The sequence below is a fragment of the Phyllobates terribilis genome, unplaced genomic scaffold (genome assembly GCF_046119375.1).
Source record: "Phyllobates terribilis strain yellow unplaced genomic scaffold, ASM4611937v1 Scaffold_69__1_contigs__length_7402412, whole genome shotgun sequence".
NCBI lineage: Eukaryota > Metazoa > Chordata > Amphibia > Anura > Dendrobatidae > Phyllobates > Phyllobates terribilis.
The window spans coordinates 7,236,872-7,264,530 of NW_027362829.1; the positions used below are offsets into that span (position 1 = coordinate 7,236,872).

At 46.5% G+C, this 27,659-nt stretch overlaps 2 protein-coding genes across 4 annotated transcripts in view; both read right to left on the minus strand.

The window, feature by feature from the left end:
* Positions 1-27,659, minus strand: part of LOC141194332 (gastrula zinc finger protein XlCGF66.1-like) — a 240,017-nt gene that overhangs the window by 198,240 nt on the left and 14,118 nt on the right. The window lies entirely within an intron of this gene.
* The window catches only part of LOC141194365 (uncharacterized), a 70,297-nt gene that overhangs the window by 28,539 nt on the left and 14,099 nt on the right, over positions 1-27,659 (minus strand). For 2 of the 3 annotated variants that reach the window (XM_073662277.1, XM_073662276.1), the window contains exon 1: positions 12,478-12,536. Coding sequence is in view for 1 of the 3 variants with exons in the window: in XM_073662279.1 (XP_073518380.1) it covers positions 16,197-16,207; positions 25,991-27,088 (1,109 nt within the window). In the remaining 2 variants the exon portion in view is untranslated. Of the gene's footprint in view, positions 1-12,477; positions 12,537-16,196; positions 16,208-25,990; positions 27,089-27,659 lie in introns of those variants that run through there. The other variant, XM_073662279.1, reaches the window with a different exon arrangement.

The window sequence follows — 27,659 nt, forward strand, 5'->3', positions numbered from 1 at the left end:
TCACCCGCTCACCTGGGAGCGTCCACCTGCTACCTGCCTGCTAGCCTACCTGGAGGCTCAGCCGTCACTTGCCGTGACCACCCGCCTGTCAAGAGACTGTCCCCGTCACTTGCCGTGACCACCCGCCTGTCAAGAGACTGTCCACGTCACTTGCCGTGACCTCCTGCCCTCTTACCCAGGGACTGTCCCCGTCACTAGCCGTGACTGCCTGCCCGCACTTCCCTGGGAGCCACCCGCTTCCTTACAAGGACTGCCCCTTTGTATAGTTGCTCAGAGGTTCCACCTCCCAGACCCGTTACAAATTGCGAGCAAATTTGCAGAGTTACATAGAGAGATAGGTTTAGGGAGTAGGGACTAGTTGTAATTGCAGCCCTTTTTTTTTTTAAACAATGTGTTTATTGAATTTTGCACAAAAATCAGGACATACAATCTATAGGGCCAACAGATGCCCAAAACTGTGCCCCAACCTCTGGGCTTACAAAATGTACAAAATGAACAGTATAAAAATAAAAAAAAAAAAGGAAAATACATATACATAAAAGAAAACAAAAGAAAAAAGAATGGATTAATTACATTAAATTCCCCATATATTAGATGGTTGTGAGAAATAATTTATATCCGTAAGTGCTGTGAATGTCGCATGGCTCATATTTTGCTCTATTGCAAGATCGGAGGTGCAAGGTAGGGAGAGGGGCCCAGAATCGTCCCGCGCCTCACCCAAACTCAGAACGGCGCACAAAATATCCCGCTTCCTCAACATTCCCCATGTATAGACAATGGGCTGTTTAACCAAGGTTCCCATATTTTATCAGTTTTCTTCTTTGCCTTGAGTGTGTGTGCCAGAGCCCTTTCATATTGACAGTTCGTGTTTAGTCTGGTCACTATCTCCCCCACCGTAGGAATGCCCACTCCTTTCCATTTAGCCGCGTTAGCTAATCTAACTGCGATCAGAATATGTGACAAAATTCCTCTAATTTCCCAGGGGACATCCATTAATCCTATATGAAGTATTCCAATACTAGGTGTTATCTCCAGGTGAGTCCCCAGTACATCCCATATCAAACTATCCAATGCCCCCTATAGTGATTGAAGTTTTGGAGAAAACCACCACATGTGGCCCAACGAGCCTTCCCCATTGCATCCTCTCCAAAATAAAGATGATGATTCAGACCCGAAGTGTACCATCTGTGCCAGGTAGTAGTACCATCTCATGCGCGTCTTTTTAAGCTGCTCTAGGTGGTTTAAACACGACGAAACTCGCTGGACCTCATCCAAACCATCCCGCCAGTCCTGAGGGTCCATCGAAATTCTTAGATCCCGTTCCCAACGAGTCATATACGTCAATTTATCATCCAGATCTGGGTCGTTTAGAGCCCTATAAAGTATAGAAACCCCCTTAGAACCGGTCTTAGTGTGGAGAAAACAACCCATAGCTCTTATCCTTAGGTAGAATAAAAAAGGGGGATGTCTGTGTAGAGTGAAGTAAATGCCTTATTTGCAAATACTGGTAAAACAAGGGCCGTAGGTCCGGGAATCTCATAACTAGTTTATCAAAAGGAATTATTACATTGTCCTCCAATAGGTCTGCTAGCGATTGAACTCCAGCTGACACCCAACGTTGAAGGTTAATATATGGAATATGATATTCTAGAGCTCGTAAAGAGATCTCAGTCCTGGGGAGTAACAGCAGTTTGGATGCCAAATTCCTCCAACAATGCATAATAGCCTCCGATGTTGGTAACACGGCGACCATAGTGCTTCGCTTCACTACTTCTGTCTCCAATATCAATCTGGTAGAATGGTTTCGGGCAAGTAAGGACTCTATTTGCAACCATTTGTGGCCGCTGTCCATGTTCCACCAGTCCCTGATTCCCGTCAAGACTGCCGCTCTATACTAGGCTATGAGATTGGGCATGCCCATCCCTCCCATGTCATATGGATAATACAGAAGTCTACCAGACACCCTCGGTCTCCTAGTGTCCCAAAAGTAATTATTAGCCAATCTTAGAAGGGTATTTATGATTTTAGAAGGGATTTTAATTGGGATACACCTAAAATAGTATAACATTTTTGGGAGGACCTTCATTTTAAAAATATTTATCCTGGCTGTCCACGATGCAACAACGTTTTGTAACACCGCCAGCTCCTTCCGCACCGTATTTATCAGTCTAGTAAAATTTACTTCCACCAATTGTTTTGAAAGGGTTAAGGTGATACCCAAATAAGTCATTCCCTCCTGAGCCCACTGAAAAGGGTATGCCCCTTCCAGTCTTTGCCTAAGTGACAACGGAACAAGAATCGGCAGGACAACCATCTTAGCCGCATTCAGTTTATAATACGAGATGTTTGTAAACGTTTTGAGATCGGACATAATGGCAGAGAAGGACCTGTCCAGATCAGTGCACGGGATAACCACATCGTCTGCATATAGACCGATTTTGTGGGAGGACCCCCCCACCGAGATGCCCGAAATCTCTGAGTTACTTCTAATCTTTTCAGCCAAGGGCTCCATACATAAAGCAAATATGACTGGAGATAAGGGGCAGCCCTGCCTGTCCCATTTGTTATGGAGAAGGATTCAGAGAGGAAACCAGACGTCAAAACTTTAGCGGAAGGAGTGGAGTACAATGCGTTAATCGCAGACAGAATAGGTCCTTTTAGTCCAAATTTAAGCAAAACACTTTTAAGGTATCCCCAGTGCACCCTATCAAACGCTTTCTCAGCATCAAGCGACAGGAGTGCACTGGGGAGGAAGCTCAACTCTGCCACTTTGATCAGATCCAACATCCTCCTCGTACCATCATTAGCTTCCCTACCAGCTACAAAACCAACTTGATCCGAGGATATCAGGGAAGGAACGACACGATTTAGTCTAACAGCCAAGAGCTTGGTAAAGATCTTTACAACACTATTCAAAAGTGCTATTGGTCTAAAATTACCTGGAGAATCAGGGGTCTTTCCAGGCTTAGGCAATGTGACGATCGTAGCCTCCAAATTAGGTACTGCTACTTTTCCAGAGTCTCTCCAGGTATTATATAACCTGATAAGGTATGGGGTAAAAATTTTTTGGAAACCACAATAGTACTCATTAGCCATGCCGTCTGGGCCAGGGGTCTTGTGACATTTGGAAGAAATAATAACATCATTCAGTTCTACTTCTGTGAAGGGGGCATTCAATATTTGTAACTGTTCCCGGGAAACCTTCGGGAGCTTCAAATCACTCAAATATTGATCAATATCTGACTGTTGTGGCTGTGGGGTATCAACATAATCTTTTAGGTTATATAAAGATTTATAGTATGCAGTAAAGACTGCAGCTATGTCCTTCGGACTTCTGGCTATCAACCCTTTCGAGTCCCGTAGATGATCTATTCTGGATTTTGCAGCCCTTTTCTTGACCCGCCTGGCCAAAATGGCTCCCGGCCTATCTCCCATGGCGTAGTGACTAAGTTGGAACTTGCGGAGGTTATATTCATATACTGCCAGCAGATCAGAGCGCAGTTTAAATTTGAGCTGATATATGGCTTCAGTGGTAGCCGGAGAGGGGGAGGTTTTATTTAATATTTCTAGCTTTTTCAACTCAGTCAGGAGGTCATTCCTGTGTTGCTCCCTCTTTCTTTTCAATTGTGACGCTTGTTGTAAGAAGACTCCCCGTATCACCGCTTTGTGCGCTGTCCATAAAGTCTCGTCGGAAACTGTGCCATTGTCGTTTAATTCAAAATAAGATGTCAATTCTGCTGTTGCTTTTGTCATTATAGAGTCATTCAATAATAGAGAGGTGTTTAGTTGCCAGTGTGGTGTTGGGTTGAATTGGTGCGCAAGATGTACACATAGGTAGATCGGTGCATGGTCAGACCACGTAATCGTTCCAACCTCCACAGATATACATCTATTGAGAGCTCTATTGTCTACTAGGAATAAGTCAATCCTACTATATGACCCATGTCGGAGAGAATGAAAAGTATAGTCCCTTTCACTGGCATGAGTGTATCTCCAAAAATCGTGCAGACCAAATTCATGGACCAACTTGCCCAATTCTCTCCGAGGGCGACCCGATCTAGATGAGCAGTCTAAAGTACCAGCCATTGGCATGTTAAAATCCCCGCATACAATAACCTCCCCTTGTTTAAGTGTTGAAATGGTAGAGGACTTTTCGCACAAATGGGAGCTGGGCAGAATTTGGGGTGTATAGTGCTGAAATCGTATGAGGGGTCCCATCCAATGTACACACCAACACCAAGTATCTACCCATGGGGTCTGCACACATCTGAATGTTCTGGAAGGCCACCAAATTTTTTATCATAATACAGATTCCTGCTGTCTTAGTCTGGGCATTTGCAAAGAATATATGGGGGAATTGTGCCTGATGCAATCTATGATTATCTGCTGCCAATAAATGCGTCTCCTGCAGACACACAATGTCTGCCTTCGATTTCCTCACCTCCCTCCACAACATAGAGCGTTTGGCAGGTGAATTTAACCCTTTCACATTCAACGAGAGAAATTGTATACTCATAATTACACATAAAGGAGGAAATGGTTATGAGCCGCATACAAAAAATTTCTCTCCCCCCTGCCCCACCCCAACCCCTCCCCCCCCACACACCACCCCTCATGAGCCATTCACTGAAAAAAGCACATATGTCCTTAGAACGATCAGCAGTTATGTCAACAGGGGAAATATACCTCAAGTTAAATTGAAAAAAAAAAAAAAAACAGATAAAAAACAGTAAAAAGAAGGAAACAACACAGCGGAAAAAAGTCCGCAGAAAAAAACATAGAGAAAACTTCAGTCAAAAAAGTAAATTCTTCAGACATAAATCTGACCACGGGGTCCCGTGAGATTTTCAAATCTCGCTGTCACTCAGCAAGATTTCTCACAGTCCAGAGGATCACCAACCAGACGGCTTCTGTCGAACAACAAGAACAAAGGGAAAAAAAAAGGTCAGCAATCCTCTAACAGCTCCATCTCAGCCAGGATAGCGTCCTCGCCTCTCTTTCAGGTCGATACCCATTCCTGCGCAATTTTCTTGCCCTTAGCAGGTTGTCTAGGAGCATAGGCAATCTTCCAGGAAGCCAATTTCTCTTCCGCTTGTTTAGGGGTAAAACACGCTACCACGCCACTGTCACGGAGTACTAGTAGTTTTACTGGGTTGAATCCCCATCTATACCGTATGCCGGCCTCTCTCAATGCCCTGCACAGATGGGCAAATTCTCTTCTCTTTGCCAGGGTAGCCGCAGAAAGGTCTGGAAAGACCTGCAGATTTTGAAATTCCTCAGGCAGCCTGGGGGTTTTCCTTAGTTGGTATAGGAACATGTCCTTCGTAGTGAAGAAATGAATGCGTGCCAAGGTATCTCTAGGCAGGGTAGGATCTACGTGTCTGGGCTTCGGTGTTCTGTGAATCCTGTCCACCATTAATTCATTAGGGGCAACCTCAGGTAATACAGCCACCAGGAAGCGTGGCATGAACTCAGAGAGATCCTTATCTGGCACTTCTTCAGGGATTCCCCTAAGCCTCATATTGTTACGTCTGGATCTATCTTCTAAGTCATAAACTTTATCAGTGACTCGAGACATCTCTTCACTGAGTGCCTCATTTTCATCTACCAAGGCATTGATCGTTCTGGCATATTCTTCCATCTTGTTTTCAATGTGGGAAGTACAATCCCCAATGGAAGTAATCTCACCTTTCATCTCCTGTAACATTGCCTGCATATCTTCCCTCATGAAGGAGCGAATTGCAGCCAGAAATGCTTGCATATCTGCCCTGGTCATTGGTGCTGTGGGCTCATTATCCCTGCTGCTGTGTTTCACATTCTCTGCTTCCCCTCCCCGAGGAGTGTGAAGAAGCTGCAGGGGAAGCAGGTGCCATCTTACTCACTGTTCTTGTTGTTTGTCCCCTCTGGAAGAAAGCCTCCAATCTTGCCGGGGATCCTCTTTTTTGAGACCTTCCCCTGGTCATCATGGGCCCTGGGTGTTCTGCCGCCACTGGGTGTTAGGTAATAGGCTGTAGGACGATGCTGTGTGCTGCTTTTTGCTGGTTTTAATCCTGGCTGGCTGGAGCTATGCAGTTAAGCTGCTGCCACCTTGTCTTGCAGGCCACACCCCCATTGCAGCCCTTTTGAGGCCTAGGTTACAGCAGTTACTAGCACTTTTTGCCAGGCAGGTCTGTGCCAGTGCTGTGCAAGTGTTTTTCACAGCATTTGGCTAAATGTAGCTCAGCCAATCCTTTTGGGCCTGTAGCAGTGTCTGTTAGTCATTGGAGTAGCCTATCTGTGTTGCAAGCTACACCACCTGTGTATCTAATAACAAATTTTTACTGCATCTAACCCAGTAAATCTTTTTGGGCATAGTAGCAGTGTCTGGTAGTCAGTGGAGTAGCCCATCTGAAGCAAGCTACACCACCTGTGTATCTAATAATTTTTTACTGCATCTAACCCAGTAAATCCTTTTGGGCATAGTAGCAGTGTCTTGTAGTCAGCGGAGTAGCCCACCTGTGAAGGAAGCTACACCGCCTGTGTATCTAATTCTAATTTTTTACTGAATCTAACCCGAGGTTGGGGGGAGGGCAGAGGAAGGAAGCATGATCCTTACCTCGCCACCAACACAACAAGGACTTGGTCCTCCTGGATGCGCAAGACACATGAGTGCCTTCGGGCTGCACTACCTGCAACATGACCCTCGGATTGTCAGAATTCGAAGTAATCCTGACTACTGGGTTGCCACACTCTTAGATCCCCGATACAAAAGTAAATTTGCCGAAATAATTCCTGCCATAGAAAGGGATTCACGCATGCAGGAGTATCAGCATAGGCTGTTACAGAATCTTACACCTGCTTTTCCACAAAACACCAGTGGTGCACGTAGTGAATTTCACAGTTCTAACTTGCCAACCGTAGGACTGTCGAGTCTTCATCACTCAAACCGTAACAGTAACACCGTATCTGCTTGTAACACCAATTTTGTGGAATCGTTTCACCAATTTTTTAGACCATCCTTTGCAAGGCCACAGGAGACAAGAAGTCTGACACATAGTCAACGTCTAGAGAGGATGGTACAGGAGTATCTCCAAGTGAACATGTAAGCCATGACTGTCACTGGACCCTTGCTCATTTTGGGCTTCCAATGTGGAAAAATGGCCTGAGCTCGCCACTCACGCCTTGGAGATCTTGTCGTGCCCCGCAGCCAGCGTTCTCTCTGAAAGGGTGTTCAGCGCTGCTGGTGGTGTGCTGACAGATAAGCGCACGCGGCTGTCCACTGACAATGTAGACAGACTCACGTTCATAAAGATGAACAAATCATAGATCCGAAAGGACTTTTCTACCCCTGTGTCATCCTGGGGAGACTAAAAGCATGAGGATTTAGGAAAATCACCTCACCAACCATTTTAAGCAACTCTGGGGCAATTGATGTCACTTAATTGGTGTCTGTGCCACAATTTTTGGAAAAAATGGAGACTCTTTTTGGAGTCCCCTTGCTGTGTTTTACATGACGTTGGCATCGTCAATTCCAGGTGGGTCGGGTCGCTCCGCCCCCCTTTTAACCGTAAGAAACTACATACACTATGGCTTGGGGTAACACAGATGGCTGAGTCTGCAGAGCTGTTTACTCATACTATAGCCTGGGAATCAGAGGTCTGCTCCAAAGCTTCAATGTCTGCTAGTCAGAGTAGTAGCCCAGCTGTGAAGCAAGCTACACTGCCTGTGTATCTAATAACAGTTTTTAACTGCATCTAGCCCAGGCAATACTTTGGGCCTAGTAGCAGTGTCTGCTAGTCAGCGTAGTAGCCCACCTGTGAAGCAAGCTAAACTGCCTGTGTATCTAATAATTTTTTATTGCATCTAACCCAGCCAATCATTTTGGGCTAGTAGCAGTGTCTCGTAGTCAGTGGAGTAGCCCATCTGAAGCAAGTTACACCGCCTTTGTATCTAATAACAATTTTTAACTGCATCTAGCTCAGGCAATACTTTGGGCCTAGTAGCAGTGTCAGCTAATCAGCGGAGTAGCCCAGCTGTTAAGCAAGCTACACCACCTGTGCTGCGGACACTTAATTTTTTCAAAGGAAACGCTTCGGGCCCACGGGACACTCAGTCAAGAGCATCGGGAAGGCGCCCCAAGGCAAAGGGGCTGGGACTGGCGGTAGCACGCCTTGCGGCGGACCGCCAAGCTCGATCCTTATAAAAGCTTTTTAACTGCAGCAGCTTTAGGGGACGCTACTGGAGCTGGAATTACCACGGCTGCTGGCACCAGACTTGACCTCCAATAGATCCTTGTAAAAGGATTTAAAGTGTACTCATTCAAATTACAGAGCCAATTTAAATTACAGAGCTTAGCCCTGCCTCCACCGCGGGGGGTCTCGACCCACCAGCGGACAGGCACAAGTATTGGGAAAGGGGGGCTGGCCGTCAGGGTCCATCGCAGCTCTGGCACAAACCCAGCGACATGGAGGTCGCACGGGCAGGAACGGCCTGGCCGTGTCGGCTTCGCACTCCAGCGTAGTCCCTTTGCCCGCTCGCACCCGTAACCTCAAAGGGATGCGCAAGCGGCTTTTCTTCCCAGGGCTGTTCCTCGCCCAGCAGGAACGTGGGGGAGCTCAGGTCGGCCTTCCACCGTACTCCCTTACCTCCCTCGCCCTCTTTCCTTCTTCAGTTCTCCATCTAACCCCTCGGCTCTGTGGTGTCCGCTCTCCCTCCAGCTCTCTCCTTCTCACAGGTGGACTACCGAGTGTATTCACACTGTGGCGAATCTTTTGGGCCCAGGCATAAGAAGTCGTCGAGGTAATGGATAATATGTGCCCCCTTAGAAACGTCCTTGTCGACCCATTCGAGGAAGCAACTAAACGCCTCAAATAGTGAGGATATGGAGCACCCCTTCCCAGAAGCAGCCCAATAGGTGGACACTATTCGGAAGCATAGGTAGTAAGTAACCGGAACACCCCCTCAATGTCTGTTTTGGCCCTTCCCAACTTCTTGACCCGCCTGATTCCCTTGTCAAAGGAGGTACAGTATATACTACTGTACTTGGTTCCGCGTCATTTCCGGTGACTACCTCTTGAAGCTCATCAAGAGAATGCCAAGAGTGTGCAAAGCAGTCATCAAAGCAAAAGGTGGCTACTTTGAAGAACCTAGAATATAAGACATATTTTCAGTTGTTTCACACTTTTTTGTTAAGTATATAATTCCACATGTGTTAATTCATAGTTTTGATGCCTTCAGTGTGAATGTACAATTGTCGTAGTCATGAAAATACAGAAAAATCTTTAAGTGAGAAGGTGTGTCCACACTTTTGGTCTGTACTGTATATACTAGCAAAATTACAAGCTCAATGGCTTTCTGTGGATGTATATAAACAGACGTAAACAATGATGCTGAATAATTGATACAGTCACTACCTTACCCTACCCCATACCTAAACAAAGAGGTTTCTGCCTAGCTGCGGAGGTTGGCACCCTAAGGACGATAATGGCGCCCCCGCTCACTGGTGGCTGTACCTCAGAAGCCCTAGTTAACTGTGATATACGCTACCGTTCAAAAGTTTGGGGTCAACCAGACAATTTTATGTTTTCCATGAAAACTCATACTTTTATTTATCAAATGAGTTGCAAAATGATTAGAAAATATAGTCCAGACATTGACAAGGTTAGAAATAATGATTTTTATTAGAAAGAATAATTTTCTCCTTCAACCTTTGCTTTCGTTAAAGAATGCTCCCTTTGCAGCAATTACAGCATTACAGACCTTTGGCATTCTAGCTGTTGCTGAGGTAATCTTGAGAAATTTTCCCCCATGATGCCTGAAGTCCCTCCCACAAGTTGAATTGGCTTGATGGGCACTTTTTGTGTACCATAAGGTCAAGCTGCTCCCACAACAGCACAATGGGGTTGAGATCTGGTGACTGTCCTGGCCACTCCATTACAGATATAATACCAGCTGCCTGCTTCTTCCCTAAATAGTTCATGCATAATTTGGAGGTGTGTTTTGGGTCATTGTCCTGTTGTAGGATGAAATTGGCTCCAATCGATCGCTGTCCACAGGGCATGGCATGGCATTGCAAAATAGAGTGATAGCCTTCCTTATTCAAAATCCCATTTACCTTGTACAAATCTCCCACTTTACCAGCACCAAAGAAACCCCAGACCATCACATTACCTCCACCATGCTTGACAGATGGAGTCAGGCACTCTTCCAGCATCTTTTCAGTTGTTCTGCGTCTCACAAATGTTCTTCTGTGTGATCCAAACACCTCAAACTTTGATTTGTCTGTCCATAAAACTTTTTTTCCAATCTTCCTCTGTCCAGTGTCTGTGTTCTTTTGCCCATATTAATCTTTTGCTTTTATTAGCCACTCTCAGATATGGCTTTTTCTTTGTCAATTTGCCCTGAAGGCCAGCATCCCGGAGTTGCATCTTCACTGTAGACGTTGACACTGCCGTTTTGCATGTACTATTTAATGAAGCTGCCAGTTGAGGAGCTGTGAGGCGTCGATTTCTCAAACTAGAGACTCTAATGTACTTGTCTTGTTGCTCAGTTGTGCAGCGGGGCCTCCCACTTCTCTTTCTACTCTGGTTAGAGCCTGTTTGTGCTCTCCTCTGAAGGGAGTAGTACACACCGTTGGAGGAAATCTTCAGTTTCTTGGCAATTTCTCGCATGGAATAGCCTTAATTTCTAAGAACAAGAATAGACTGTCGAGTTTCACATGAAAGTTCTCTTTTTCTGGCCATTTTTAGAGTTTCATAGAACAAACAAATGTAATGCTCCAGATTCTCAACTAGCTCAAAGGAAGGTCAATTTTATAGCTTCTCAAATCAGCCAAACCATTTTCAGCTGGGCTAACACACTTGTGCAAGGGTTTTCTAAACATCCATTAGCCTTCTTACACAGTTAGCAAACACAATGTATCATTAAAACACTGGAGTAGTGGTTGTTGGAAATGGGCCACTATACAACTACGTAGATATTGCAATAAAAACAAGACGTTTGCAGCTAGAATAGTCATTTACCACATTTACAATGTATAGAGTGTATTTCTGATTCATTTAATGTTAGCTTCATTGAAAAAAAATGTGCTTTGCCTTCAAAAATAATGAAATTTCTAAATGACCCCAAACTTTTGAACGGTAGTGTATCAAAAAATACACTGATACATTAAATAGAAGCAGATATATCGCAAGGTATATATAAAGGAAAGGGTATGGTACACATCAGAGAATGGTTCAATAATCCGCCTCAACGTGTTTCCCCAACAGCTTCATCAGGAGGGATGATAATTCATGATGTTCAGCATAGTGTACCTAATAGCCAGGTGTCCATGTATAAATATCCCACTTCATCCAAAAACCCCTCCCCAGACTAGGAGACCCATTCCCATTTCTAAAGGTGAATTGTCATAGGATATATAGAATGGAGTCTGTCTACAAAAATGTACTGCGCCTGCGCTACTTCACATGAGCTAGAGGTCCTATAATGTCCATCCCCTAGTGTGCATATCCGGAAGTGACGTGGTTTACACTGAAACGCCAGATAAACTGATTGCCGCCGAGCCACTGGTACCCGTGACTGCGCATATCATATTATATGTTCCACACCGCAGAGCATAATGGCCTATATGTGTCCGGACCATCACCCTTGTCAGTAAAGTAACATACGGTTAGAGGATTTGTGTTTGTCTGTGCGTTACATAAGGTTAACTGATTACAGGGGCATAATGGGGGCATCATACATCCTGCATAAGAGGCATAATGGGGGCATTACACTGTGTGGGGGGCATCATACATACTACATAAGGGGCATAATGGGGGGATTACAATGTGTGGAGGCATCATACATCCTGCATAAGGGGCATAATGGGGGCATTACACTGTGGGGGCATCATACATCCTGCATAAGGGGCATAATGGGGGCATTACACTGTGTGGGGGCATCATACATCCTGCATAAGGGGCATAATGGGGGCATTACACTGTGTGGGGGCATCATACATACTGCATAAGGGGCATTACACTGTGTGGGGGCATCATACATACTACATAAGGGGCATAATGGGGGCATCATACAAACTGCATAAGGGGCATAATGGGGGCATTACATTGTGGGGGCATCATACATACTACATAAGGGGCATAATGGGGGCATTACATTGTGGGGGCATCATACATACTGCATAAAGGGCATAAGGGGGGCATCATACATCCTGTATAAGGGGCATAATGGGGGCATTACACTGTGTGGAGGCATCATACATCCTGCATAAGGGGCATAATGGGGGCATTACACTGTGGGGCAGTAAAGGGGTCCTGTACTATGAGAACAATACGTTTCCCCCCTTCCTGTCTCCATAGTTGGGTCGTATGTATCTATTACAGGAAACAGAACAAAAACCTTATGAGTCTTATAAAGGGGCAACACAAGACCCCAAAAGAGTCCCCGTGCTGAAGGGGTTAATGCCCCCTGCGCCCAGTAATGGGGGTCTCCACATACCTCCACCTGCAGAGCCGCCACCACATATATTGCTGCTCTGTGCGCACAGGAGCTGTGATGAGGTCACAGGAGGGGAGGAGTCAGGGGTCACATGATCAGGGGCCTCAGTGGATGCAGGACTCTGCTGTGCTGGTTGTCATGGTGCTGGATGAGCTGAAGTTTATGTGTGGGGTCAGGAGGGGTTTACAGTGTGGATGTAGCAGAGCCGCGTGTGTACGAGGTGTACGGAGCAGAGCCGTGTGTGTACGAGGTGTACGGAGCAGAGCCGCGTGTGTACGAGGTGTACGGAGCATAGCCGCGTGTGTACGAGGTGTGCGGAGCGGAGCCGCACGTGTACGGTGTGTACGGAGCGGAGCCGCCCGTGTACGGTGTGTACGGAGCGGAGCCGCGCGTGTACGAGGTGTACAGAGCGGAGCCGCGTGTGTACAGAGCGGATCCGTGTGTGTTCGAGGTGTACGGAGCAGAGCCGCGTGTGTACAAGGTGTACGGAGCGGAGCCGCGTGTGTACGAGGTGTACGGAGCGGAGCCGTGTGTGTACGAGGTGTACGGAGCAGAGCCGCGTGTGTACGAGGTGTACGGAGCAGAGCCGTGTGTGTACGGAGCGGAGCCGTGTGTGTAAGAGGCGTACGGAGCGGAGCCGCGTGTGTATTAGGTGTACGGAGCGGAGCCGCGTGTGTACGAGGTGTACGGAGCGGAGCCATGTGTGTACGGAGCGGAGCCGCGTGTGTACGAGGTGTTCGGAGCCGCGCGTGGACGAGGTGTACGGAGCAGAGCCGTGTGTGTACGGAGCGGAGCCGTGTGTGTAAGAGGCGTACGGAGCGGAGCCGCGTGTGTATTAGGTGTACGGAGCGGAGCCGCGTGTGTACGAGGTGTACGGAGCGGAGCCATGTGTGTACGGAGCGGAGCCGCGTGTGTACGAGGTGTTCGGAGCCGCGCGTGGACGAGGTGTACGGAGCGGAGCCGCGCGTGTACGAGGTGTACGGATCAGAGCCGCGCGTGTACGAGGAGTACGGAGCGGAGCCGTGCGTGTACGGAGCGGAGCCGCGCGTGTACGAGGTGTACGGAGCGGAGCCGCGCGTGTACGGAGCGGAGTCGCGCGTGTACGAGGTGTACGGAGCGGAGCCGCGCATGTACGGAGCGGAGTCGCGCGTGTACGAGGTGTACGGAGCGGAGCCGCGTGTGTACAGAGCGGAGCCGTGTGTGTTCGAGGTGTACGGAGCAGAGCCGCGTGTGTACGAGGTGTACGGAGCGGAGCCGCGTGTGTACGAGGTGTACGGAGCAGAGCCACGTGTGTACGAGGTGTACGGAGCAGAGCCGTGTGTGTACGGAGCGGAGCCGTGTGTGTAAGAGGCGTACGGAGCGGAGCCGCGTGTGGATGAGGTGTACGGAGCGGAGCCGCGTGTGTACGAGGTGTACGGAGCGGAGCCGCGTGTGTACAAGGCGTACGGAGCGGAGCCGCGGGTGTACGAGGCGTACGGAGCGGAGTCGTGCGTGTACGAGGCGTACGGAGCGGAGCTGCGCGTGTACGAGGCGTACGGAGCGGAGCCGCTCGTGTACGAGGCTTATAGAGCGGAGCCGCACGTGTACGAGGCGTACGGAGTGGAGCCGCGTGTGTACGAGGCGTACGGAGCAGAGCCGCGCGTGTACGAGGTGTACGGAGCGGAGCCGTGTGTACGAGGTGTACGGAGTGGAGCCGCGGGTGTACGAGGTGTACAGGGCGGCGCCGCGCGTGTACGACGTGTATGGAGCTGAGCTGCGCGTGTACGAGGTGTATGGAGCGGAGCCGCGCATGTAGGAGGTGTACGGAGCGGAGCCGCGCGTGTATGTGGTGTACGGAGCTGAGCCGCGCATGTACGAGGTGTGCGGAGCTGCGTGTGTACGAGGCGTACGGAACAGAGCCGCGTGTATACGAGGTCTACGGAGCGGAGCCGCGCGTGTACCAGGTGTACGGAGCGGAGCCACGCGTGTACCAGGTGTACGGAGCAGAGCCGCGCATGTATGAGGTGCACGGAGCAGAGCCGCGTGTGTACGAGGCCTACGGAGTAGAGCCGCGTGTGTACGAAGTGTACGGAGCGGAGCCGTGTGTGTACGAGGTGTACGGAGCGGAGCCGTGTGTGTACGAGGTGTACGGATCGGAGCTGTCTACGAGGTGTACGGAGCAGAGCCGTGTATGAGGTGTAAGGATCAGAGCCGCGCGTGTACGAGGTGTACGGAGCGGAACCGCGCGTGTACGAGGTGCACGGAGCGGAGCCGTGTGTGTACGAGGCGTACGGAGCAGAGCCGCGTGTGTACGAGGCGTACGGAGCAGAGCCGCGTCTGTACGAGGTGTACGGAGCGGAGCCGCGTCTGTACGAGGTGTACGGAGCGGAGCCGCTTGTGTACCAGTTGTGCGGAGCGGAGCCGTGTGTGTATGAAGTTTACGGAGCGGAGCCGCGTGTGTACGAGGTGTACGGAGCAGAGCCGTGTGTGTACGAGGTGTACGGAGCAGAGCCGTGTGTGTACGAGGTGTACGGAGCAGAGCCGTGTGTGTACGAGGTGTACGGACCGGAGCTGTCTACGAGGTGTACGGAGCAGAGCCGTGTATGAGGTGTAAGGATCAGAGCTGTGTGTGTACGAGGTGTACGGAGCGGAGCCACGTGTGTATGAGGTGTATGGAGCGGAGCTGTCTACGAGGTGTATGGAGCGGAGCCGTGTATGAGGTGTACGGAGCAGAGCCGTGTGTGTACAAGGTGTACGGACCGGAGCTGTCTACGAGGTGTACGGAGTGGAGCTGTGTACGGAGCGGAGCCGTGTGTGTTTATATTCTGTCTGTCAAAACATGGATAGAACATGAACGTGAAAAGCAGAGGTGTGAACGAGCCCTAGGACTGACACTGCGCCTCCTTTATTTCATCCATGCTGAGGTCTTCATTGAGGCTGTGGAGATGATGGGGCTGATTTATTGCAGGTTCATGCTGTTTGATCAATGTGCACGTGTTTAGGCTAAGTTTACACAAACCACTAGGTGGCGCTTCCTCTGTGCTAGGAATGTGTGCTTCCGTTTTGCCGCATCTTTCAGTGCGCGATGCCTCGCTCTAGACCATGCCCCTTTCCAGTAAGGCGACGCCCAGTTGTTGCAGAATGTCCTGAATAAGGTAGAAATGATGAAACAAGTTGACCACATAGGCGGCTTCTGTTGAATGAAATGAGAGAGTTGTAGCTGTGGAATATTGTACAATGGATAATACAAAAAAAAATAGGACTCGCACACCTTTAGTATTTAATTAATCCTCTATGTTGCCAATATACCAACATACTAATACTCGATGTGTCAGCGCACTGCGACTACTGATTACATGAACTCCAATATTGCTGTAAACATTAGGTGCTTAGTTAGCGGTTTTTGATCAACAAGCACAAAGGTTCCAACCACATCAAGGTGACATTTTAATATGGATGGTCCCTAACGACTATATGTCCTACCTCTCTATGTGCCAAACATTGAAAGTTACCATATTATGGTCGCTGCTTCCCAAATGCTCCCAGACCTGTAGATCTGAAAAATAGGACCCGCACACTTTTAGTATTAAAGTACAGGTGCACAAATACGCTATGTGGCAATGTACTAACATACACATGTTACACGATGCGTCAGAGCGCTGTGACTAATGATTACATTAACTCCAATATTGCTGTAAACGTTAAAAACGCAAGGTATTTAGTTCGCGTTTTTGATCAACAAGCACAAAGCCTCCAACCACGTCAAGGTGACCTTTTAATATGGATGGTCCCTAACCACTATATGTCCTACCTCTCTATGTGCCAAACCTTGTGTTGGAAAGATGGGTGGATAAGGGTGTTGAGCCCTGGAGGGGGCCATAGTGTGCTTACTAGTGATGAGCGAGTATGTTCGGTTAACCCTTTCAGCGAGTATGCTCGGGCGAGAACCGAGTATTTTCAGCGTATCACTCCCGTGTGCATGATTTGCGACTGTTTGACTGCTTTAATACATGTAAGGAATGCTTGTTTCTTAAGCATTAGTGCGCTTCTGGTCGGGTCTTCTGTTTACTTGCCCCTGTATCATCAAATGATGCACAACGCACTTACGGTAGTCTATAGTCGCCCCAATCATTTTGATGATGGCTCCTTCGCAATTTAGTGCAACCTCTTGAAGTGAGCTGGGTGTAAGTTAACTTTAGGAGCACGGTCTGGTCATTTTACACATTTTCGTGGATTAAACACTTTTGACTGTGCCAGGAAAGTTCTGATGTTACTTATCAATTACTTTTGTAAAGCCGCCTCTTCAGAGAGGAAGAGGACTAGAGCTCTAGCTCCACAATTTACCAGAGGAGCATGCATGGCTTATAAGTCTCCGCACTCTGACATGCCAGGCTTGGCTTGTCACTCTCCACAAGCAGAAATGTTATCCCATAGACATGTTTTGTAAAGCTGAAAAGCCCAACCACATCTGCCATTGTTATACGAGCTTGTATCGTACCGTCCATACTCCGTGAATATTATATGCCTTACAGCATACATGTCAAACTCTGGCTTGTGGGCCAAATCTGGCCCGCAGGGTTGTTATATTTGGCCCGCAATACCAGAACCGCCATCCCCATGTGGGGCTATTATTTGTATGGAGGACTAGGTGGGACCCATCATACTGTATACTGGATGACCCGTGACTTTGTCCAAGTTTTTCATTTTGACCCTCTGTGTGTTGGAGCTTGACATCCCTGCCTTACAGCAATGTGCTCAGGATTATATACACTGCTCAAAAAAATAAAGGGAACACTCAAACAGCTCATCCTAGATCTGAATGAATGAAATATTCTCATTGAATACTTTGTTCTGTACAAAGCTGAATGTGCTGACAGCAAAATCACACAAAAATCATCAATGGAAATCAAAATTATTAACCAATGGAGGCCTGGATTTGGAGTCACCCCCAAAATTAAAGTGGAAAAACACACTACAGGCTGATCCAACTTTGATGTAATGTCCTTAAAACAAGTCAAAATGAGGCTCAGTATTGTGTGTGGCCTCCACGTGCCTGTATGACCTCCCTACAATGCCTGGGCACGCTCCTGATGAGGTTGCGGATGGTCTCCTGTGGGATCTCCTCCCAGACCTGCACTAAAGCATCCGCCAACTCCTGGACAGTCTGTGGTGCAATGTGACGTTGGTGGATGCAGCGAGACATGATGTCCCAGATGTGCTCAATCGGATTCAGGTCTGGGGAACGGGCGGGCCAGTCCATAGCTTCAATGCCTTCATCTTGCAGGAACTGCTGACACACTCCAGCCACATGAGGTCTTGCATTGTCCTGCATTAAGAGGAACCCAGGGCCAACCGCACCAGCATATGGTCTCACAAGGGGTCTGAGGATCTCATCTCGGTACCTAATGACAGTCAGGCTACCTCTGGCGAGCACATGGAGGGCTGTGCGGCCCTCCAAAGAAATGCCACCCTACACCATTACTGACCCACTGCCAAATTGGTCATGCTGAAGGATGTTGCAGGGAGCAGATCGCTCTCCACGGCGTCTCCGGACTCTGTCACGTCTGTCACATGTGCTCAGTGTGAACCTGCTTTCATCTGAGAAGAGCACAGGTCTCCAGTGGCGACTTTGCCATTCCTGGTGTTCTGTGGCAAATGCCAATCATCCTGCACGGTGTTGGGCTGTCAGCACAACCCCCATCTGTGGACGTCGGGTCCTCATACCACCCTCATGGAGTCGGTTTCTAACCGTTTGTGCAGACACATGCACATTTGTGGCCTGCTGGAGTTCATTTTGCAGGGCTCTGGCAGTGCTCCTCCTGTTCCTCCTTGCACAAAGGAGGAGGTAACGGTCCAGCTGCTGGGTTGTTGCCCTCCTATGGCTCCCTCCACATCTCCTGGTATCTGCTCCATGCTCCGGACACTGTGCTGACAGACACAGCTACCCTTCTTGCCACAGCTCGCACTGATGTGCCATCCTGGATGAACTGCACTACCTGAGCAACTTCTGTGGGTTGTACTGTAGACACCGCCTCATGCTACTGTACCTCTAGGGGTGAGAGCAACGGCAAAATGAAAAAGTGACCAAAACAACAGCCCAAAAGGATGAGAACAGAGAAATAGTCTGTGGTCACCACTTGCTGAACCACTCCTTTATAGGGGGTATCTTGCTAATTGCCGATCATTTCTACCAGTTGTCTGTTCCATTTGCACAACAGCAGGAGAAATTGATTCACAATCAGTTTTGCTTCATAACTGGACAGGTAGATTTCACAGAAGTGTGATTGACTTGGGAGTTACATTGTGTTGTTTAAGTGTTCCCTTTATTTTTTTGAGCAGTGTACTTTTCCAAACTGTCTTTATCTGGTAATACACATCACAAGAAGGGGTTAAAACAATAAGAGTCCCAGTTTGTTTTCTTGTACCATATACCTTCCATAATAAAACCTTCAGATAAGCTTTAGTGGTTCTCCTGAAATGACCCCGATAGAGGACTCAAACCTGCACTATGTCTACAAGACTGAAGAATGTTCAAGTTACCTCTGTGTCAAAAGAACTGGGGTCAATATGGAGAGTTGTGTCCAGTGGCGGAAAACTGCGGCTTCAGATGATGGGCAAGCTCAGATGATGTTCATCACCATTATAAACAAGCTTGTGAATCAACTTGTGAAGACTCAGCATGCTGGGGAGTACAGATGATTAAAGTGGTTGTTTGGTCACAGAATACTGATTAATTGGATCGGTCATCCATATGAGATCGGTAGGGTCCAACATCTAACAACCCCGTAATGAACTGTTATTTGTTCTGGTGTCTGCAGATTAGAAACACTAAGAACAAAGCTGCAAAGTATAGCTGCATTTAATCTGTAGTAGTCAGTAGAAATTACTTGTGAGGCCACATCTAGAATGTGGGATCCAGTTTTGGGCTTCACATTTTAAAACAGATATTTGGAAGTTAGAGTCAGTTCAGAGGCAGCTAGATTATTACAAGGGACGGAGACTTCTCATATGTTGAGAGGTTGGAAAAGTTGGGCTTTTTTAGCTTAGAAAAACGAAGCCTCAGAGGAGATCTCACTTATATGTATAAATACATGTGAGATCAATACAAAAGACTTGTGTAACGGGATGGGTGGTGGAGCCACTGTGCCGTGGTGCAAGGAGAGACTCGGGAAAATAACTAGGGACCTCACGAAATTCAACTTCGGATGTACAGCGGCTTGACTACTCCATGACCCAAGGAGGGGCGAGGAAGGTGGACCAGGTGCTAATCCGGGTCTGACCTCGGGAAGATAGCAACTGACCCCCAAGGGACAGGAGGCAGGAACAGGCGGGCACGGCTGGTAGACTGGCAGGTGGGCACGGCTGGTAGACGGGCAGGCGGGCACGATTGGTAGACAGGCTGACAGACAGGCAGGTAAATGGAGATACATGCACTGGGACCTGAGAACTAACAAGAGTGTTTAGCAAACAAATTTACAACGTTGCACAGGCACCTCCATGTTGTAGGAGGTGCCTTAAGTAGTTTATTTTATTTATTTTACTCACTTACATAGCGCCATTAATTCCACAGCGCTTTACAGACATTATGGGCACTGTTCCCATTGGGGCTCACAATCTACATTCGCTATCATTATGTTCTTTTGGAGTATGGGAGGAAACCGGAGAACCAGGAGGAAACCCACACAAACTCCTTGCAGATGTTGTCCTTTTAGTGTAATCCAACCATTGGCCAGGGACATTCAGAATGGTGTGCGGCCCCTTAAGAGGCAGGAAGTGCGCGTGCCCCCCCCAAGCACAGTACTCGGGGATCTGTTAGTTGTGCGTGTACCCTGGGCAGTGTCAGTGTGTAAGGAGGACGGAGGAGTGGGACACTCTAGCCGGGGGCTGTGGCAGTAAGGGGGTCGGCGTCTCTGCCACGGGAGAGGGGCAGGAGGCAGAGACGCAGGCGCTACAACTTGCACATGACTTATTCCTTCCAAGAACCAGGGGCACTCATTACGTTTGGAGGAGAGGAGATTCCGGCAGCTAAATAGGAAAGGGTTCTTTACAAATAGAGCAGTCAGACTGTGGAATGCCGACCACAAGAGGTAGTAATGGCAGACACTAGAACAGTTTTTAAAAAATGGCTGGATGTTTTTATCACAACAAATGGCATTGGGGGTTTTAAATAATCTAGCGATAGAGAACGTGTAACTGGTGGAGGAAGGTTGACCTTGATAGACCGGAGTCTTTTTTTTAACAATCTTTATAACACCAGCTACTTAAGCTCGGCTACTATTCTTTGCGGCCACTGCAGCTCAGCTCCATTGCAGTGACTGACAGAGGGTGGAAATGTAGAGGGAGAAATTGTGCGAATGCCTGTACAGGTCGAATAAACTTGTTCATAAAATCTGTTATGGCAATCTGCCAACAGCAGGGGGTGTCATTGCGCCCAGGCGTCACGATGGGAGGGAATAAAGGAGACCACAACCCGGTGATGCTCAGCAAGAGTCCCTCACTGTGGGAGGGTCAAGCGTATATTTTTATAGGTTTTCCAAGGGGGTTTCCAGAACTGGGGCCCCTCTACAAAGACACTCAATTGTCTAATTAATCCAGTAGTCTTACTTAATTGGTTACACCCAGTTATGCAACATTACATCTATTACTTATCTACTTTAACATAATACTCTTGGCAGGTGGCCATCATCATCTCAAGTTCACTTTAAGCAAAGTCATTCTTGTTCTTAAAGTTATATGAAGCTCTCAATCGCCATCTTGGATATCTGTATGTCGCAGCAGAAATTCTTCTTAGCACAAAGTCTTATATAATTCAAACACATCACACAATTAATTTAAGAATCTGTTCCTTCACAAAATCTTTGCGAAAAGCGCGATATCCATTGAAGATGTTGATTAGGGTGAAGAGAATCAGTTGCACAGTGGAACTCTCTCATAGTAATGGTTATCTATCTCATTCACTTGAGTAGGATGGTACATCAAGAGGAGGCAAGAACATATACAAGAGAGCAGAAAGTAGTCATAGCTAAGATTGTAACTTTCATTACGGATGCTTTGCAGAGGTGAAATCTAGTACCATTGGATGAGAGACTTAGGGAGGAAACCTGAATCAAATTAATTTGGAATGGAAAATCTGTGAAACTGAGAAGGAAGTTGGCAAAATCCTGCTTTGACTCCCACAAAGACAGCTATTTATGAAGTGCAACCAAAAGAGTCATTCCACATACAGTTCCTGATGGTTTAATGGGAATGACTCCAAAACATTTACTAGGTGTCCATCATTTTTGAAGGTTGGTACTGTAAAATCTTTGGAAGTGCACCCCAGCCACCACCATGCTTCACCGTAGGCAGGGTGTTCTTTTTAGCATTTGCTTCATTCATCCTCTTTCAATAATACTTTTATCCATAGGCCTGAAAATGTTCAGTTTTGTTTCATCGCTCGACAGGACAGAATCCCAAAATTCCTGTGACTTATTGACATGATTTTGACACTATTAGAGCTGACAACTCTGGTCAGTGAAGGTGTACTTCTTGGAGATGGGTCATGTTTCCTTCAAGTCCAGGTAATGTAGTCAGTGTTCCTGGGACTTTGAATGTTTTTAGAGTTACAGCTGGAAGCAGTCTTTACAAGTTCAATATCTTTGCAATTCTTTTGTATTCTTTTCCTTGTTTCCACTAAGCAATGGTCTCTTCACAACTTTTTCAACCACTCTCGAGAACACAAGAATATTAATGAACCAAAGGGAGTTAACCATAAAGACTGGGCTAAGATTCCTCAGGAATGAGGCAAAACCGATGTCTGGGTATGTAGCAATGTTTACAGCTGGTGATAACTGCCATAATGATAATAATTTTTATTTTTATAGCGCCAACATATTCTGCAGCACTTTACAATTTTAGGGGGACTTATACAGACGTTACAAAATAAGCATAAATCATATCAAAAGGAGTGAGGGCCCTGCTCGCATGCTTACAGTCTATGAGGACATAGGGGGGGGGCACAAAAGGTATCATGTACATATGTTATATAATATAGCCATAATATACTAAATAGGGTATGTACATAAGACTACATGAACTGTTCGCCAGTCAGCACGTGTATATTACAGACTATTATGTGCATGAATGGTATGAATTTGAAGAAAATTTTAATATAGGCTAAACTAGGACAGTTAGATAAGTATGTTAAGGCGATAGGCCAGTCTAAAGAAATGGGTTTTTAGGGCACGCTTAAAACTGTGGGTATTGGGAATTAATCGAATTGTCCTGAGTAGTGCATTCCAAAGAATTGGCGCAGCACATGAGAAATCTTGGAGACGAGAGTGGGAAGTTCAGATTATGGAGGATTTTAGTTTAAAGTCATTGGCAGAACAGAGGGCATGGGTAGGGTGGTAGACTGCGATGAGGGAGGAGATGTAGGGCGGTGCTGAAGCATGGAGCGCTTTGTGAGTAAGCGTGATAAGTTTATATTGAACTCTGTATTGGATGGGCATAGGGAACAGGCATCGGTGTAGCGGTTGGAGAGGAATATGATCCTGGCTGTTGCGTTAAGGACGGATTGGAGATGGGAAAGTTTAGAAAGAGGGAGACTGATTAGTAAAGAGTTGCAGTAGTCCAGGCGAGAATGAATAAGAGCTACAGTAAGAGTTTTTGCCGAGTCAAAGGTAAGAAAATTTCTGATTCTAGAGATGTTTTTGAGGTGTAGATGACATGAACGAACGAGTGATTTGATGTGAGGAGCGAAGGAAAAATCTGAATCAAACATGACCCCAAGACAGCGGGCATGTTGCTGGGAGTAAAGGTAGAGCCACAAACGGAAATAGCAATAAAGGGCATAGGTAGGTTAGTGGAGGGAGGAAATACAAGTAGTTCAGTTTTTGGCAGATTCAGTTTTAGATAGAGGGAGGACATACTGTTAGAAACAGCGGAAAGACAATCACTGGTCTTTTGTAATAATGCAGGGGTGATATCTGGAGCAGAGGTTTATAATTGGGTGTCATCAGCATAGAGATGGTACTGAAAACCGAATCTGCTGATTGTTTGTCCAATAGGAGCAGTGTATAAGGAGAAAAGAAGGGGGCCTAGGACTGATCCTTGAGGAACACCGACAGTAAGGGGAAGGAGAGAGGAGGAGGAGCCGGCAAAAGATACAGTGAAGGAGCGGTCAGAGAGGTAGGAGAACCAGGAGAGAACAGTGTCGTTGAGGCCAATAGTGAGGAGCATAGTGAGCAGGAGCTGGTGATCCACAGTGTTGAATGCTGCAAAGAGATCCAGGAGAATCAGCAGGGAGTAGTGGCCATTAGATTTAGCTGTTAGTAGATCATTAGAGACTTTAGGGAGTGCAGTTTCAGTAGAGTCTAAAGAGCGGAAACCAGATTGGTAAGGGTCAAGAAGAGAGTTATCTGAGAGATAGCGGATTAGACGGGAGTGGACCAGGCATTCCAGGAGTTTAGAGATAAAGGGAAGATTGGAAACAGGTCTGTAGTTAGCAGCGCAGTTCTGGTCAAGGGATAGTTTTTTAAGTAATAGATGTATGCTGGCGTGTTTAAAAGAGGAGGGGAAAAATACCAGATGAGAGGGAGAGGTTGAATATTTTAGGTAGGTGAGTGGTGACAGCTGGAGAAAGGGACTGAAGAAGATGTGAGGGAATAGGGTCACTGGTGCAGGTGGTAGGGCGAGAAGATACAAGGAGCCTGGTCACTTCTTCCGTGACTGCATCTTGCTCATTTTCTGACTTTGAACCAATGTTGGAGGGAGGAGCATGCATAACATTTGGGGATTGGGAGAAAATTTCCTATCAGATATGGTCAAATTTTTCTTTGAAATAATTGGCCAGATTTTCAGCGCTGAGGTCGGTGGTCGAGGCCTGTGCTGTTTGATTAAGGAGAGAATGAAAAGTGTCATAGAGGTGTTCAGGATTATTGGACAGTAAGATGATGAAGTTGTTAAAGTTGGTTTGTTTGGAGAGGTGAAGGGCGGAGTTATAGGTTTTAAGCATAAATTTATAATGGATGAAATCTTCGGCCAGGTTAGATTTTCAACACAGCCGTTCAGCGCACCTGGAGCACCGCTAGAGAAAACGTGTTTGCGGCGTGTGCCAGGGTTGTTGCCATCTATGCCGAGTTGTTCTAAGTGTAGGAGGTGCGGCTTCATCCAGGGCGCATTACAATATTTCGTTCTAGTGCTTCAGTGCAGGGTCAGGACATGAGAGGGAGGAGATTGGGGCCAATGATGATTGCAACGTTTTCATAAATCTCTGGGTGGAAAGTGGGGGTGTCATGAGTAGGGTTACAGTTCTTGACAGATAATGAAAGAAGGTTGTGGTTAGAGAGCGGAAGAGGAGAGTTAGTAAAGTCATGTACTGAGCATAGCCGGGAGAAGATCAGGTCCAGTGTGTTCCCGTCTTCATGTGTAGGAGAATTAGTAAGTTGTGAAAGGCCGAAGGAAAAGGTTAGCGATAAAAGATGAGCGAAAGATGGGGAAAGGGGATCGCCAATTGGGATGTTAAAGTCCCCCACGATGAGAGTGGGGATGTCACAAGATAGAAAATTTGGAAGCCAAGTGGAAGAGTGATCCAGAAACTGATGGGAGGTGCCTGGAGGGTGATACATACATGCCAGTCACAGGGAGAAAGGCCGGTAGAGTCTGACAGTCTGCACCTCAAAAAGAAGGGAAGATAAGGGAGGGGTACTGGGGGGAAAAAGTGCATTTTGTTGAAAGGAGCAGACCAACACCTCCGCCTGATCTGTTGTTAGTTCTCGGGGTATGAGAGAAGTGTAGGCCACCATATGAGAGAGAGAGCAGCAGCGGCGGTGGTATCCGACTGCTGGATCCATGTTTCAGTGAGAACAAGAAGGTTGAGGGAATTGAGAGGAAAAAGTCATGGATGTAGGAGAGTTTATTACATGCTGACTGCACATTTCAAAGGGCACAATTGAAAGAGACAGAAGGCATGCAAGGAATATTAATGAGGTTAGCAGGGTTTCTGAATGTAGCAGGGAAAGGGTTCTACTAAGTACTCAAGATGCAGCTCATGAAGGGATGGAATCATTCTTGGATGGCAGGAGTCATTAAATGTGCAATTTTGTGGTGAATTTAGAGAAACCACATGTTATATTAGTTGTGTTGAGCTTTTTATATTGTTCTTGTTTCATTAGTTTATTGCAAACAGCAAAACGTTTGTAAGTTTTGGAAATAAACGGAATTTGGAAAGGAAGTTGAATAATTTTTATTGCAACTATATGTATAATAATTACTTTTATATTTGGCAGCACTTTACAATGCACAGGGTACTTGTACAAATAAGACTTTTCCATAGAAAAAGCTTGGTTATTATTCAAGGCAGTTCATAAAATGGTAGAGACAGAATCTAAAAATAAAAAACAGAAAATCCCATTGTATGATTTTTGCATAATTAATTTGCATTTTATTGCATGATATAAGTATTTGATCACCCATCAACTAGAAAGAATTCTGCTGGTTTTTCTTTAAGAAGCCCTCCTACACTGCATTCATAACCTGTATTAATTACACCTACATTTCCCACATTCTGAACATGAAAAAGGCTTCTTCCCTGTGTGGGCTTTCTGGTGGCTATCAAGATACTCTTTCCGAATAAAACATTTCCCACATTCTGAACATGAAAAAGGCTTCTCCCCGGTGTGGGTTCTCTGATGTTTGAGAAGATTTGATTTGTCTGTAAAACATTTCCCACATTCTGAACATGAAAAACGCTTCTCCTCTGTGTGGGTTCTCTGGTGTCGATCAAAATCCGCTTTCCGAATAAAACATTTCCCACATTCTGAACATGAAAAAGGCTTCTCCTCTGTATGGGTTTTCTGGTGGTTATTAAGATGCGCTTTCCGCATAAAACATTTCCCACATTCTGAACATGAATATGGTTTCTCCCCTGTGTGAGTTTTCACATGCTCAATAAGATTTGATCTCTGATAAAAACATTTCCCACATTCTGAACATGAAAAAGGCTTCTCCTCTGTGTGGGTTCTCTGGTGTCGATCAAGATCCGCTTTCCGAATAAAACATTTCCCACATTCTGAACATGAAAAAGGCTTCTCCCCTGTGTGGGTTTTCTGGTGGTTATCAAGGTGCTCTTTCCGAATAAAATATTTCCCACATTCTGAACATGAAAAAGGCTCCTTCCCTGTGTGGGTTTTCTGGTGGTTATCAAGATACTCTTTCCGAATAAAACATTTCCCACATTCTGAACATGAAAAAGGCTTCTCCCCGGTGTGGGTTCTCTGATGTTTGAGAAGATTTGATTTGTCTGTAAAACATTTCCCACATTCTGAACATGAATATGGCTTCTCCCCTGTGTGAATTCTCTGATGTATAACAAGATCTGATTTACGATTAAAACGTTTACAACATTCTGAACATGATAATGGCTTCACCCCTGAGTGAGCTCTCCGCTCCTTAGCTCCCTTTCTGTGCTCAACATTCTGTAATGAATCAGAAGATAGGACCACTTGATCATAAAATAGATCTTTTCTGTGACGGGCTGATGTTATATCTGAAGCAATGGCATGCTCTTCATATGTATCTGGTGTGATACCATGATCATCTGCTTTCAAATCTGAGGATATCATATGTCTTTCTGAGTTCATGGTAAAGGCATCTGCCAAGAATAAAACAAACATATTTGTAATAATGTAACTGTATATTTATATTGTTAATGTTATATTTATTAGGATTTCTATATGAAATAGCAAAATTCAGTTATTAACCAACTAAAAGTGTGATGCCAAAATAGATCTCAATCTATCGATAGAGCAAGATACTGATATTAGGACACTACACAGTTTTTCAGCAGTTTTCTGATTTCAGTGTTGATCCTTAAATGCACTTTAGCAGAGCAGGGCAGCGTGGTGAAGCAGGGCAGCGCGGTGGAGCAGGGCAGCACGGTGGGGCAGGGCAGCGCGGTGGAGCAGTATGGTAATGAACAGTAAAGCCCTGACATTAAACCAGATGCAAGCCTGAATTTATTAATTTATGTGCAATGACAATCTAAAATTATGTCATTCAGTCAAGGCGGAGTAGGAATTTTGTTACACAGCCACCATCTGCCTTTAGCAGTAGTGGCTGAGTGGCATTTAAATAGTTAGGTACACATTGCTTCCCCCCCATGAGTTATTATTGCAGCTGTGGGTCTGGTAAAGTCCCCCGTGGCTGCCATGTTGGTCCCCAGT